Here is a 15,396-nt window from a genome sequence, read left to right on the forward strand (position 1 = left end):
TTTTATTTCATTCTACCTCAAGCAATCATAAGTACTACCTCCTCTTGCTCCAAAGGAGACTTGAAGGCTGCAGGACTATTGTTTACAGCTACCTCTCAGCCTCCCGTGGGCCTGATAAGGACCTGAAGAGAGAATAGGATGGCTTTACCGGGGCTCTGTCAGCCACTGAGGTTTAATTACAAACCCAATCTGCAACAGGAAGGAGTCTGCCAAAAGTCAAAGGGTAGAAAACCCCCAATCTTTATCATGGTACATATTTAATCATTCATGACCATAAGAAGCATTTGGGTTTTGAAAATGGCCACAGTTGTGCTATTGTGCACTGAATTGCAATTAAATCCAGGTTTTTCAGTCCTTACAGTTCGGAGGTGTCTGAGGCAAAGCTCGTTAACAAATACTCTGCCAGCAAAATAATGTATTCTGCTGTTTATTGAGTGCTGAGTACACATAGGTTATATAGTTATAGCACATGTTATATTGGGAGAATTACTGTATATCCAGTGGTGTTTAAAAGGCTTTGGTTAACCCTCATTTCTCTAAATATGATTGCTTCAAGGCAAAGCTTTTTTTGTTTGTTTGTTTGTTTGTTTTGTTTTTTTGTGGATGTTGCTGTGTTTTGATTTTCTGTCAATATAATCCCACAATACTTTAACCCTTTAAACTTTAAACCCCCGAGCACTACCACCTATGTGATCAACTATTTCTCAGGAACAGTGAAACTCTGTAGAGTAAATTGTGATCAATAGTTTACCCTTTAGGTGATCTATGGACATTTTCTAGGTTTAAAATCTAGCCACAAAAATGTAGTGTTTATCTGGAGACTCTATGGTAAACCCACAATGAGTAATATCAAGATTATTTACCTAATTTTCCTAAAAAAAAAAAAAAAAAAAAAATGCTATCCCCGCTATGTTGTTAAAATACATTTTTTAAAATGAAATTATGAAAAAATTGTTGACCAATCAGATAGCTTAAATTCACGGTACTAACCAATCAGTAGCAGCCAAAGTTCAACAAGTGACAAAAAAGTCATTTGTCTATTGGAAAAAAATTAGAAATTAATTCTGCTTAGATCTTTTTGTTGGCTTTTATGGTGTTATATCTATTGATACATTCATTTTACATCATTTTAGCCTCATAACAACTAAAGCTGTCCCGAAAAAAAAAAAAAAAAAAAGTCTATGTGTTGATTTCCTTAAAAGGTTCAGTTATTCAGTAAATTATCACACCTCGGTCTCTATTTCCAATCCTTTTGAATAGTTGACGGTCACCCTTTGGTGAGTCTTTTGCAAACAGGAGTTGCTGGGGAAGGGTTTTTATATTCTTCACAAATATATTTCTAAAAGTCATTTCTCTCACATTTTGCTGCAGAAACATTTTTAGACCTGTCACTTTTCTTGTCATTCATTTCCCAAGTTAACTAATTTTATACAAGTTTATGACTTTGATATTGGTAAGAAATGTGAACGAATTATATGTTTATCTACATGCTGCTAGTGTCAGGGTGTCTGTCTAAAGAAACTATTTTTTGTGTGTTATGTGTATATGTAATAATATTTAATCCACTTTGTGCTTTTGTATTCCTTAGTGACTAGGTCAGTGATTAAGTGACATGCATTGGGCTTAAAAATGAGGGGAAAAGTACTAAAAAAAAAAAATAAGAAAAAGACTTTGAAAGTCCTTCAGTAAAGCTCAAGACCATTTTAAAAATGAAAGAAAATTTGGCTCAATGGAAGCAAAATTTGAAGACTCTGTACAAAACCTCTACAGATTTCCCTCAAACCCTTCAAAAGGGTTCTAAATTCTTGCTCAGAGAAGTATTGTGCTTCCTTGTATTTCAGCAAGGTGATGCTCATGTCCAAGGCCACATTCATAGAGTCATTTAGCAACAGGCTACTAAAAGACAGTACAGCAGTCACTTTACTCCAGATTAAACAATTACAATTATCCATGAGGTATGATGAAATTAATGGAGCACTAGTTACTTTTCAACATACCCTTTAGCACCTGGAGCACCAGAGAAAGACCAGTACAATGCCTGATGTCCCTTTCTACTCTCACATGTATTTTTTTAAGCACAGCAGATTAAAGTATATATGCCACAGAAACACAAATTCATTTTGGATTCAGTTTGGTCATGTTGAATAATATTTTTTCTTGTGATGTAGTTTTTCTTAAGCACACTATTATAGAAGCTATTTTAATCTGTCAGTGATATCATGCATTTGGCAAAGGGTAGCTTGTTGACATGTGGAGGCGGTAGATGACAAAAGCATCCATTTGAATCTGACAGTTACATATGAGAGTGTTATTAATAAACAAATGATGATAAATGGTGCTTCATACCAGAAAGGTCTCTGCCCACTCCTAGTGCCAGGCCGTCTTTGATCCACAGAACAACGCCATGATAACCAGGGATGGTGCATGGTAACGTCACAGGCTGGCCTGCCACCACCACCAGATCCTGTGGCTGCTGGGAAAACATGCCATCCGCCCCTTTAAGCCAAACAAAAAGAAAAGAAGGATGTTAGTTCAGACTTGTTACATTATTTTACAATAATCAAGGCAAAGGGGTAATGAAAGTTCAAAATCCTGAGAGGAGTAAGTGTTCTGTTCAATCTCACAATGCTAAATGAGAGTAAATGTGAACGATACTCCAATTTCCATCAATTTAACTCAAACCTCAAGAACCTGAAGGGGTGATACACAAATGTGGCACATCATTTTACTATTCATGATACAAAGACAAGATACTGTGCAGGCATCAGAGTGCAACAGTAAAACTGAAGCACAGGCTAAGAGACAGCTATCACAGCTCAGCTTGGCTCATTTATGAAGGATGTCACCGTGCAGATGGGCTGGGCCCATACACACCACAGCAGATAACAAGATCTTGTCTGCCAACACTACCCTAACAGCATACATTAACTCCAGCTCACACCCATGTATTCCAACAGTGCAGCTGCTATTAAGTGCACTGCTCTGCTGCGTGTTCATGCAGAAAGTACAGTGTAGTAAACTCCATTATAGGTGTGTTAATGGGGATGGAAGTGACAGCACAAGGTGTGTTGGGGTTGGGGTTGGGATGGGCAGAATAGTGCTTAAGCTTGCACACACTAACATGAGTTTATTTCCGGTTGTTTTGTTAGCCAAAACTGCAACAAAGGTTTTCAAAGTGTTATTTGCTCACTCGTGCTTTCAGACAGCTGTGTTCACAGTTTGCTCTCATTATCAAACTTCTCCACCTAATTGTTTGGATCCAATTGTCCACCTTTTTAACTTAATACCCCATCTCCTTGATAAATGAAGAAACTGAAACACAGATGCAATAATGCACAAACTGGTGCACATTTTCCCATTATGCCCATACGGGTGCATTATTTACCTTAATCATATGCAAATGAGCACTGACAAAAGATGTGGCCTGTAGTGAATTACAATAATAAGATAAGGACTGCATGGACTGTGAAAGTGTGTTTTCTTCATGCATCTTGTTGTTCCAAAGCTTCTCTGTATACTTTGCTTTATATTTCAAATTGAAATACCCACTCCACAAAATGTCACACCACATTAATAAATAAAGTGTTGTCATTTAAAAAATTAATTTAGGTTTGATTGAAAATCTGAATCTCTGAGGTATTTTCTTCAGCCTTGAACTTTGTTTTGCACATTTACACACTCATGCACAACACAAATTCCCCAAAGAGATATTAGGTGCTCTCTCTCAAAGCATATAATGAGCCTTTACATCAACTTGGGGATCAAGACATCAAGACCTTCTATGTGGCTAACTTTAAAAATGTGCATGTTGTGGGTGATCCCTGTATTGCACTGCCCTTCATACTCTGACAGCTCAGACAGTTTTATTTTTTTTTTTAAAGCTGTAACTGTGTTCCCATGGGAGGAGCTTATCTGAGCTGTACTCTCCTGTCTGCACACACATAAAGCAGGCCAATGTATAGACAGCTACTCATCAGATATATTGTCTTGCTCACAAAATCATTGTAAACATGAAGGGACCCTATATCTTCTCGGTCATGACTTATACTATCAAACGGTTCAGCCTGTGCTATAATTGATTTAGCATGGAAGGGATCATTCTGCTGGTACTACACATGCCTGCAGGCTTCTAAGTATACTCACTCCTGTCTCATTCTTTTGAAACAGTTTTTCAATTATTTCTTTGCCAAAACATTGCCTCATGTTCAACTTGTCAAGGAGTCTCTAATAGTTTAGATTGATTGATTGTTTTTGTAGGCTTTGATACTATATTTGGGACGGTAAGGCATGCATAACATTTTCACACAATCCAAGTTATAGTATTGCAACTTTAAAAGGGCACATTTGGGCATTTCATGATTTTGGAGCCCAGAATATGTGGAACTTCTACAATTTTCTGGCCTTTATTGTGAAGATTCTGCACTGTGGAACAAAATATGTACAGCCCATCCACCTCCCAGCCGATTCTCTGCCAGTTTCATGGCTGTGATAACATCCCATTCTATGGTGTGGAAGACTCGTCTTGACTGGAAAGTGGCTGGGAACTAGCTAGCCCATTAGCTAGCTAGAGACTAGCTAGTCAGAAAGGCAATTTAAAGTGGCTGCGTCTGAAATGAGACTGCATTAGTGTTAGCGTGTTAGTCCCTATCACATATAAAGTGGAAAATCTACTAACGACCACATTTTATGGCTGCTCCCTCAGCTCACCTTGGTCTCTATGGAAGCAGACCCACAAAGCACCAACGTGTATAGGGATGCTGTATCTTTAGTATAGGTAAATTGGAAGGGAATAACCAACTTCTCTCTTTGTTAATGAATAAAATGTTGTGAATAGGAGTGACCTTTTTCAAAAAGAAAAATCCTAAAAAAAAAAAAAAAAAAAAAAAAAGACAAACAATTTTTTTAAAGATCTGAAAATCTAACCACAGGGAGGGTCTAACCCATGATAATTAAGGGCTTTATGGAGATTATACTTACTAGGAACTTCAAATGAACATATTTTAATCATTATAACAATGGAATACTAGTAACACTGAACAGAGCCATGCAAGAAACATGGCTACCATGAGACACTGAAACTACAAAAAAAGACTTTACAAATTGAACAACAATGTCAAAATAATAATAATAATAATAACAATAAACAATTAAAATAAAACTAGATTATAGTATAACATTTTGGGAGAACACAAGTGGTACCAAACTTTGCCAAAATGTCCATTTTGGAGACCTTGCTTGAACTGTCTGTGATAAAAACCTTTCAAATATTCTTCTGCTTCACTTTATCAAAGTTGGCCTCTGCAGAGATAACATTCACATTTTGTACTATGATTTGAAAGAGGTTTAGAGCTTAAAAGTCTTTGCTTTTGCAGGCAAGCCTTTATTTCATCTCTGCTATTTGCCATTTTTTGCTAGCAAGATTTACACATGTATTTACCCATATGGACACATCTCAAAATGGTTCCCTTTACTGTGACTCCAAAAGTATTCAAATTGAGCTTGTTGTTGCAGAGATATATCCAAATAGATATAGTGGACATATGGGGTTCAAAGGGTTAAAAATGAATTTTCCAAAGCTTTCTGGGTTTTTTTTTTTTTCTTCTTCACTGTGTCCTCAAAAGCTTTCAGAATTCAGAGAAAATCAAAGCGTTAACTGACAAGAGCTTGTACTTGTCACTTAATCAGTTAAAAGTGACCTCCTTCATTCAATTTAAAGCATGGCTGGGTTTTGCAACAATAGTGTCTTCATAGAGACAGAGCTGCAGAGAAATGAGGAGATGTGAGAGAGGGCTAGGTCTTCCATCAAGGTGGCTACATTCATTCATCCATCTATCCATCCCCTCTGCAATGAATTAATCTCTATCACATCTGCCAGGTTTATACTTCACTGGGCATCACAGCGTAGGTGAGAGAGAAAAAAAAAATGCTACCTAATCTGCCTCATTTTATATCCTTTGCCAGGCATGGCATGATACATAGAAAAGACAACCTGTCCATGCTCTTAGCGATGACAAATATTTTCAGAACTGAAAAGAGCAATTAAGAATCAAGCACCTCAATTTAGTCTTCATCACTGGCAGGATGCGGGTGCCTGAAGAGCCAGAGAGCCACGTTAATAGCACTTTTTAAAAGCACCCTAACAGAGTTTACTTGAGAGCTTGGTAAAATAATTATAATAATAATAATAACAAAAAGAAAGAAGGTAAATAAAATCAAATAGAAAACAGTGTAGGCATGTCTATTTGCTGTGAGTCAAATGGGCCTTGGCTTCAGGTTCTGTGAATGTGTGGGCACACAGAGCTGAAACAAACACCTTTTGTCTGTCGCTAGAGACAACAGAGAGCCCCGTGGGCATTCTTCACTCAGCAACAGCCAGACCGCTAATATGACTAGACCTCCAAAACAAAAAAAAACAAAAATTAAATAAAAAGAAAAAGCTAGCAACTTTGTCTGTTTTTATATAAATACATATTATGTTTTAAAAGGTCTGTAAAGTCAGAACTGACTTAGTTTTGCTCTGCTGCTTGCTTTTAAGCATTGTTCTTTTTAATTAACCTTTACCTTCGTCCAGTTTGACAAAGCAATCACAGAATGGGCATCTGCATGGATTAGATGCAGAGTTACTTATCTTTATTAAAATTTGTGTGAGAAAGATATTTCCATATATTCTCTCTTTTTCCTTTATTTTTTCTTTCTTCTTAGGCACTGAAAGTATGATTATGTGCATCCAATCAAAGCTTGGTCTATTTGAATACCCAGTATTTAAGCACTTGAGGACAGAGATCTTTGGTGAGGACTGCCCAGTTGTTTCAATGCTGTTAAAAAAAAAAAGGCAGGTAGTTAAACAATGAGCACCAGAGCCATGTTTCCTAATATGGACCAGCATTTTTGCTTTTGCCTAATGTTGCCATTTCACTTCAGATAATTTGTTTACCATTGGATGACTGCTGCATTTCCACACACTCCAGCGCTATTTTCCCCTCAGTGCTAACTGCCCCCAATTTCATCGCTCTTTGCCAATCAGGCCTGGAAATTACCGTTACGGACACACATCCAACCCACTTCAGAGGAATAATCAGCATGCTGTCTGTGTGGCATGTGGCCACACAGCTCCAAAGCTTAGCCCATGATCATTACCAAAAACTATTACCCCTCTGGCCTGGGCATTTTACACCAACAATTTAGAAGCACAGGAGACTGGGGAAGGTACAGTAGTAGCGGTTTAAAAGTTCCCATCCAAGCTGAAAGCCAGCCGAATACCAGCCCAGTTCCATTCCAGTTCCAGCCAGCTGCCTTCCAACTTCCAGCCGCCAGAGAGGCCCCCTCCTTCTCCTGGGAGTGTCGATGTTTTAATCAAACTCCACCCATTCCTTGTAATATAGGGTAGACCCAGAAGATGGCGCTTCTCTCACAGACTTCTCATCGCCCGTAGTCTGTCAGATTTTATCTGAATTTACACTGACCGGCAGAGGCGCCACTCAAAGCACCTCTGATGGCCAGTCACAATTCATAAAAATGCATAAAACTTAATACATAATCATCGTTTGACGTGGAATGTGAAATTGTAACATGCTTGTGCGCTGCCAATTGTTTTATTCAGAAATGAATGCTAGTAGGTTAATAAAACCTTTCAAATACTGGATCACAGCCCCTAGCTCTATTCTCAATAGGATGTATTTATCATACTGATTAATCTTTTAATATTAGCATTATTAACATAGACAAATCAGATTTGGATCAAGCAACACAGAATGTGTTTGAGGTAGCTAGCAAGGGTTATTTTATTCTCATATTATTTATTTCACCTCCATAAGAAGACAGGGCGACAGATAAAAGCCCCACGCAGGATCGGAGATAATTTCTTCCACTTCAATGTGTCTAATCGCGGGGGGACATCCAACACTCGCTGTGCTGCGACTTCCTGCTCGCCGGGAATCCCGATTACGTCACCCCTCCAGGTGGGCTATTCCCCGACACGCTCTGATTACCATTCCAAAAGGTACTGTATGCAGCCCCCAACTTGAACATGCGCCTTCTTCAACATTCGCACTTGCTCCAGAAAATTACCATCTCTTAGGCTCCTCCACCACCACTTTGACTGTGGATTGATACGTAAATGAGCCGCAATGAGGCAGCTGAACAAGTGACCCAGTTTTGTGATTGTTGCACATTGGGTAAGAGTGGTCAAACGAGTCCAGTTTGTGTTGTCATGCTACCAGAAATTCAGTAGGCTAGTCGGTCCTAATGCAGTGAATTTCCATGTTAATGTTGCCAAATTCAATAGCATAGCAAGAGATGAAAAAAGAAACAACGATATTTCTTCAACATGTTAACCAAAATATTTACCTCTTAAAGCATAAACCAAGTATTTACAACAAGCAGTGTGCTTTTTAACGTTAACGTGTGCCATAGTCTACTGCACCGCTGTTCCTCCTTCCAAGTCTTCTTTTTTATTATATTGTTGTTTTATCATCTGAATATACTACAACAACACAGAGAAAATATATGAAAGTTTATTTTACGCTGGTATTTGCGCAGCAGAGTTTTCTGCCGCCGGATTTAGGCTATAATAATGGAAAAGAAGCGGTGCAGCATGGCAATGATGCGTTAATGGCTCGGGTCGCGGGTTAAACATCAGTCTGGTTCGGATTTAAATGGAATAAATACATTGGTGACGAGTCGGGTTCGGGAGTCATTCTAACGGGTTAGAGCAGGTATGCGTAGCAAAACGGAACCGTGCAGGACTCTGCTCTAAGCAGTTCGGACTTGGTTGACCTGGAACCATTTGACAATAAAATCTGGAGCCATCCTGCAACGCGCTCGCTTAGGCGTCCAGTTAAACCGTGTTTATTCAACCAGTCCCTACTTCATTGCATTCATTCTTTCCTCATAGCCTACGTGCACATTTTTTTTCAAGATTGTTTATGTCAGTTTTGTTTTGGAAAATGAAAAAGGAGTCTTTGCGCAGAACTTATAACATTATTCTAATCTTGCCACTTGCCTATTTTATTATTGTGTATTTTTGTAATAACATGTAAATTCACTGCATAGGAACCAACTAGTCTACTGAATTTTGTGTGACAACACTAACAGAACTGTTTTGACAATGCAACAATTACAAAACTGTGGCTCATTTACTTATCAATCCATAGTCAAAGTGGTGGTGGAGGAGCCTTGGAGATGGTAATTTTATGGAGCAAGTGCGAATGTTGAGGAATTTAGCCTTTGTTCAAGTTGTGGGCTGCATAACTTGGTATACCTTTCAGAATGATAATAAACAGAACAAGACACACCAAACCAGGAGCTAAGACCACGAAGTTCAGCATCATGCTTATCTATCTTTGGCGTTTTTACACCAACATTTTTATACACTGGATAATGATAATAATTATCGATTAAAGTCACGGATAAAACTGCTGTTGTTAAAACACACCCATCTCTTACAAAATCTAAAATGTAAAACAAAAAAAAACAACAAACAAAAAATCTGGATCACGGTAGAAATATCTTTATTCATTGCTGATCATCTGGCCATTGAAGCGTTTTTATTTGGAATTGGGAACAAATATTTTCCACCCTGTTATATTCTGTTCCACTCTGTTATGTTCCATTCCACCCTGTTAGTAAGGTGTTTTTTAATTTTTTTATTTTTTTACTAAAAACATTGAGGACTGTGAACCTTGTTGCACCATATTAGGAAGTGAGGAACATTAAATTGATTTTGCTTTTCTGTTCCCAGGTCAAAAGGAATGTAATTATCTCTCATTTGAAATACTTGATTATGCTTTCCTTCTTGCCTTTGTGGAAACAGAAATGTGATAATCTCTCACTTGAAAGCAAGCTGGGCGTACAATAGTGTGATGACGATGAAAACTCACATGACCAATGCTCAATAAAGGGTACATGAAAATGTGAGAAATGGTCAAAAGCACAAATACCGTTTGTGGTGAGTGAAACTATACAGCACAGTCCACAAGGCTCTTTTCAAGCACACTCCTCCCCCCAAGGAGTATGCTTGAACAGCTAACGGCAGGTAATGGCTGTGTTTACAAATGTAAAGGTGCTAATTGTTGGCCATTGAATTGTTAATTTCAAACCGGGCAGCCTTTTGGTTGTACTCTGGGCATGGTAGAGGGGTAAGAAATCTCTGGGTTTCCTAGTGTTAAACACTGGAAGCGTCGCCAGCGGTCTTTTGATGACCGCCAGTCATGCTATCATGCTTATAGTGTATTAAAAACTAAACGGCTGAACCTGGTATTTTAGGACTTTTATTATATAGTTGTTGTCTATTGTTTTACCTGCTTACTTGTTTGGAAAAGTAAACACATCAATATTTACGAGCAGTTTAGCACGTCTAAACTTCCACAGAGCCGCTCAGGGAGACTCTTTCTCAGCCAAACTGTCGTATATCACGGCTATGGAGTTGTAATAAATGGCCGCCCTACTCTGCTTCTGATTGGCTGTAAGATCACAAACCCTGTGTGATGATGGGCTGCTGGTTCCTGTCATTCCTACCAGCCTTTGCGCATGTGCTTGCTTCAGACAGCAGGCAGGCGGCTGTCCCACCACTGAGACACAGTTGTATGACGTTTTATCACGTTTTATCACTAGATCGCTATGAATAAAATCCAGGGACACTTCATTTCACAGTATAAACCATTTATTTACTTATCTACTTAGGATAATAGCACTTTGAGGCCTAATTCAGAATATAGGTTGGGCTGGGTCCGGACTTTTGTGATCCCTGCTTTACACATTATCAGTATTATGTTATTTTTACCTGCCGATATTACGTTATGATTTTGTCAATATTCAGTTATGCAGCAGCTGTATCAACCCCCACTGTGAATAACTTACGTTGCAGTCAAATGACCGCTGGCAGCGCTCCTCGGGATGTTTAGAAAGCTCGCTGCTAGTGACATTCACCACTTAGCCGACTTGAGGAGGTTGTGCTTTGCCTCATAACACCATTAGCTACACATGTCGGCTTTTTTGATACATTTATTTGACGCCATTTTCAAATCAAATCATTTTTTAAATGTTGGCAAAAATGCAACAAATGAGCGACACAGCTCATTATAAACTGTTTAGAGAGCAGCAAGATCAAATCACTGCTCCTCCCCGTGGACAAAAGAGGGATTGCAGCTGTTTTTTTACTTGGGCTGCTTAGGGGCAGAGCCTCGCTGACGACGTCATTGCGGGGGATTACATTACCCCCACAGACCTGTGAAGGATCGGCCAAGGATCAGTCAAGGACCAGTCAAGGACCAGTCAAGAACCAGTCAAGGACCCATCATGGAAACAGGGGAACTTTTAAACCGCTACTACTGTATTTGTGTGTGTTGTTATTTGATAACCAGCAGCCAGAGTGTCTTTGTTTTATGTCACTGCCGCTGCTAGTATTGAATTGGAATGAAAGTGGGAGTACTGGAAAGAAAACTGGTGCAAGCGAGCGGGTGATATTTTTATCTTCCTAATGCACTGGTGTTGCCATAGGTGACAGGCTGCTTGTTAAAGGTGTGAGGTTATAGGGACTAAACCAACTTAGTCTTATAGATTGTACTGCAATGATCACAAGGACCTACAGTAAATCAAATGAAAAATATCATCTCTGCTTGCTGCAGGAGCTCTGACTGGCCCATTTATTTAAACCACCCAAAGGTGATGTACCCTGCAGAAAAGAGGATGTTTGCTAACCATTTGACCCTTTTTTTTTTTAATTCATATCCTTTCCAAAGCTCTGTAAATCATTACTCAGCTCTTGCAATAAGACCTCAGTGGTGTTTAATTCAGACCCGGGGTTCAGTCTAAACACAAATCCCCTGCAATATGGATTAGTCTATCTAAATCTATTTCTCCCAAATGAAACTTGCAAATTGCAAAGCGTTTCCATGTCTTCCTTCATCAGAAAATGATTATTCACAAACTCACAACTCAACTGTATTTTCTGGAAATTTCACCATAGGTCTAAATGGCCATGGTTTTGCAATTATGTGTGACACCATCATTAACTTGACATTAAAGCAACACAAAAGAATGATCTTGCCTGTGGTTGTAAGACTTCATTCTGTGTTTGTGAAAATTACTTGAGATTGATGATAAATGCATTCACTGACATGCCTAAAAGAATTTTGACAAATCTGGGTGAAAAAATAAATAAAAAAAAGACAAAGTGAGGCCAATTTTAGAAGCGTTAAAGCAATGTTAGCATAAATGTGTGACAGAAACTTGGCAGGAAAAGAGCCGACTAATTATTAGACATGTCGGCTGAAACTTGAGCTTCAGTCATCTCTATAGTAGGATGAAACTCATTTATAATCTGACATCAGGAGTCACCTTATAATTCTAATTAAATGAAACTGATCAACTGGTAATAAAAGGTTAATAATTAGTAATGGGGGCCATTTTCTTGTTATTTTGCTTTTTTAAACTCGTAAAATCTAAATTTCTGAGAACAAATTGTGAATCTGGAGTGCATTAAGATGCACAACACACACAGATACAGTACTAGTCAAACTATAGAAATTTAGAGCATGCATGTATTAATTATGTGGACAATAATTCTGACTACCACATAAGTGGTATTTTTAAAGTAAATGTACAGTAGAAGCTTTATGTACAACCCATCAACAACTTGGATATAAAGAAAAAGTGTTCTGAAGAAACAACCACTTTTTAAGAAAGAAAGAAAATGTGGGTGTCATGATCTCCATTATTTACCAAAGTATTTATCGATGGGTGTAATAATGAGATTTGTTTGTTTGTTTCTTGTCAGATGCTGAAACTCAAAGATACCCAACCTGCTTTCAACAAACCTGAGAAGTTCTGTTAGATGGGGCTACCTCATTAATATAAAAATTTAATCCCTCAGATGCTGCCAATGTTAGTAACCAATAATGAATATTTCATAAAGCTCTATCTAGCCCATAAAGGGAGGCATGTGTGACTATCAATCTCATCAGAATGTTCAAATCCTTTTTTCCTGCCTGTCCACTTGTAAAACAAACACTGTATCCAGACTGATAATACACTTGGCCCATCTACGCTGTGATGCCTGCCATTATGAGTAAATTTTATCTGTGGGAATGCAAATTCATGAAGCAGGGAAGATAAACATCAGTCCTGCTGGAAGACACTGCATTTATGCCCCCTCTCACATCGCGCATTAGTGGAGCATGACAGTTGCCAAGGCACAATCAAGACGGATCGCCTCCAATGATGACTTCAAAAAAAAAAAAAATTACAAATGGCAACAGCAGGAAGGCCTCACAGGCACGAGCTTTATCGTCGGCCACATGGCCAGAAGAAGCAAGATTTCACGGATTTCAGACAGAGGAGTATCAGGGGCCACGAACGGTTTATTAAATCTTTTAAAGCTGCTGTGTCTTCATCTGCAGTTGACATATAGTGGGTTGTAAAGGTCATGAAGGAATCATAAGGCATGGAAAGGACTATTCTTTCAAAATCCAAAACAAACAAACGCTCACTGGACTGATAAAGGGAGAGCATTCTTTAATGAAGAGCAAAGGTCTTCAAGGCTGTTGGCTGTGAGTAATCGGAATCACAGCAATGCACACAATAATTGCCGGGTGTAGATGTGATTTTGTATTCATAAGTTTTATAAACACAAGACCTAGTCTGACCACTGATTGCAATTACTGTTATAAAACAGCAACTTCTGTGGGCTGGTTTCCAAGGTAACTTCAGTTCAAAGGGAGCGGTTCACATATTCTAGTTAGCATAAATGCAACTGAACACTACCTAACCCTTGTCTCCCGGCTGGTATTGATTAAAAAGTGTGGGGAAATGGAGCGACTCACTTAGCAGGCCGTACTACTTTTTTTAGCGTACACTTTTGCATAATAGGAAGCGGGACATAAAAGAAATGCAAATGAGGGAGAGAGACAGAGGAGAGAAGGAGTTTGCGAGTTCAGATGGAGACTGATTGAACAGGAAGGGTTCCTTCTGTTTCTCTACCCCATCATTATATCCTTTCTTTGTCCACCTTTCCTACTTCATTGCTTCCAGCCACTTCAGTTCACTCTGCCACAAGAGTATTTCTTTAAATGTTTGTTTTAAGAGCTCAAGGCAGTGCTTGATATTGTATTGTTACTGACACATGAGGACTTCAGAGCTTATTGAGTGTTTGGATACAAAGATCTTTGGTCCTTGATGACGTTTGCAAGGGGGGGGGGGGGTACTTTCAAGGTGTTGATGACGTTTGCAAGGGGGGGGGGGGGTACTTTCAAGGTGTTCCAAGTGGATCCACATCGGGGTTGATCATATTCATTAAGGAATGATGAGCATTTGAAACAGACTCAGGTGACTGATTTGATGGATGGGGTGTAGAGAGGGTCTTAGTCCAATAGGGCATATCAAACATTCTGAGCCAGAGTCCCATTTTTCTATTACATGGTTTGTCAGAGGCACAGAAAGCCGCATTAAACTGCCTTTTGTCCAGCCATAACTCATATTTTGTAAGGCTGACAAGATAAAAGTGTACCTTGACTTTCAAGACTTGGAGCATTTTTGTCTCAGTGAGTGAGATTAAATCAAGAGATACATCAAAGCCCTTGGAAAATAAAGCTAAAAGGAATGCAGCTGTGTGTCGGGTGCTAGTAAAAGACATTCAGTTCATAGAAGTTTTAATGTGGCTTCATTCTTTTAAAAATGTATTTTAAAAAATCAGTGCTTTCCGTTATTTGGTTAAGACTGCTTGCCATTTAAGATAAAAGGCCTTGGTGGAAATATTCATATTTAAATGTCTATTAATGATGAATACATTTTAAATAACTTTAATCTGGAAAGCTCTTAACTGAGAGGTGAACTGAAAGGTAAAAGTCTGATTGGTTAAGATGCTGCAGACATAAACATATCTGTAAAAGGATCTCTGGAACAACTGTGCTGTAAATTTTCTCTAAATCTATTCCATGCAATCTAAAGAAGACAGGGCTCAACACAGTCTTCTTCATGAGGACTTTTGAGACAAATAGACAGATAGATTGATAGACAGACAGACTGACAGATAGTCCTCATCCAGTCTCATTAAAACAAGCAATTTCAAAAAGCATTCTGTGACTCAGAATCCCTATTCAACGCCCTCCAGACAGCGGAGACATCCATTTTCCTCTCATCGTCTTCAGCCATCGCTTCCCTTGGAGACAGCCTCATCTCATTCTTCTTCCCCCGGCTGCTGTGACATTGAAAGAGACCCCTAATCAAAACATTTGTCTTTCTTTCAGCCCGCGCTCAGACCGGTGAATGAGAGCTGACACCGGAGGGGGACGTATTTGTCCCAATCAGGGCCTCGTCTCTGTGTCACCACCGGGCGAGTGTTTCATCTCGACAGGGCACTGATGAATCTGCCACTTAGCCTTGATTTGGAGGAGCGGCTCG

At 39.0% G+C, this 15,396-nt stretch overlaps 1 protein-coding gene across 11 annotated transcripts in view; it reads right to left on the bottom strand.

Annotated features, from left to right (window-relative positions):
- The window catches only part of kirrel3b (kirre like nephrin family adhesion molecule 3b), a 164,773-nt gene that overhangs the window by 62,901 nt on the left and 86,476 nt on the right, over nucleotides 1-15,396 (bottom strand). For all 11 annotated transcript variants that reach the window (XM_041995107.1, XM_041995103.1, XM_041995102.1 and 8 more), the window contains one exon: nucleotides 2,347-2,496. In XM_041995107.1, coding sequence (XP_041851041.1) covers nucleotides 2,347-2,496 — 150 coding nt within the window. The remainder of the gene's footprint in view (nucleotides 1-2,346; nucleotides 2,497-15,396) is intronic.

This window comes from Melanotaenia boesemani, chromosome 9 (genome assembly GCF_017639745.1).
Source record: "Melanotaenia boesemani isolate fMelBoe1 chromosome 9, fMelBoe1.pri, whole genome shotgun sequence".
NCBI lineage: Eukaryota > Metazoa > Chordata > Actinopteri > Atheriniformes > Melanotaeniidae > Melanotaenia > Melanotaenia boesemani.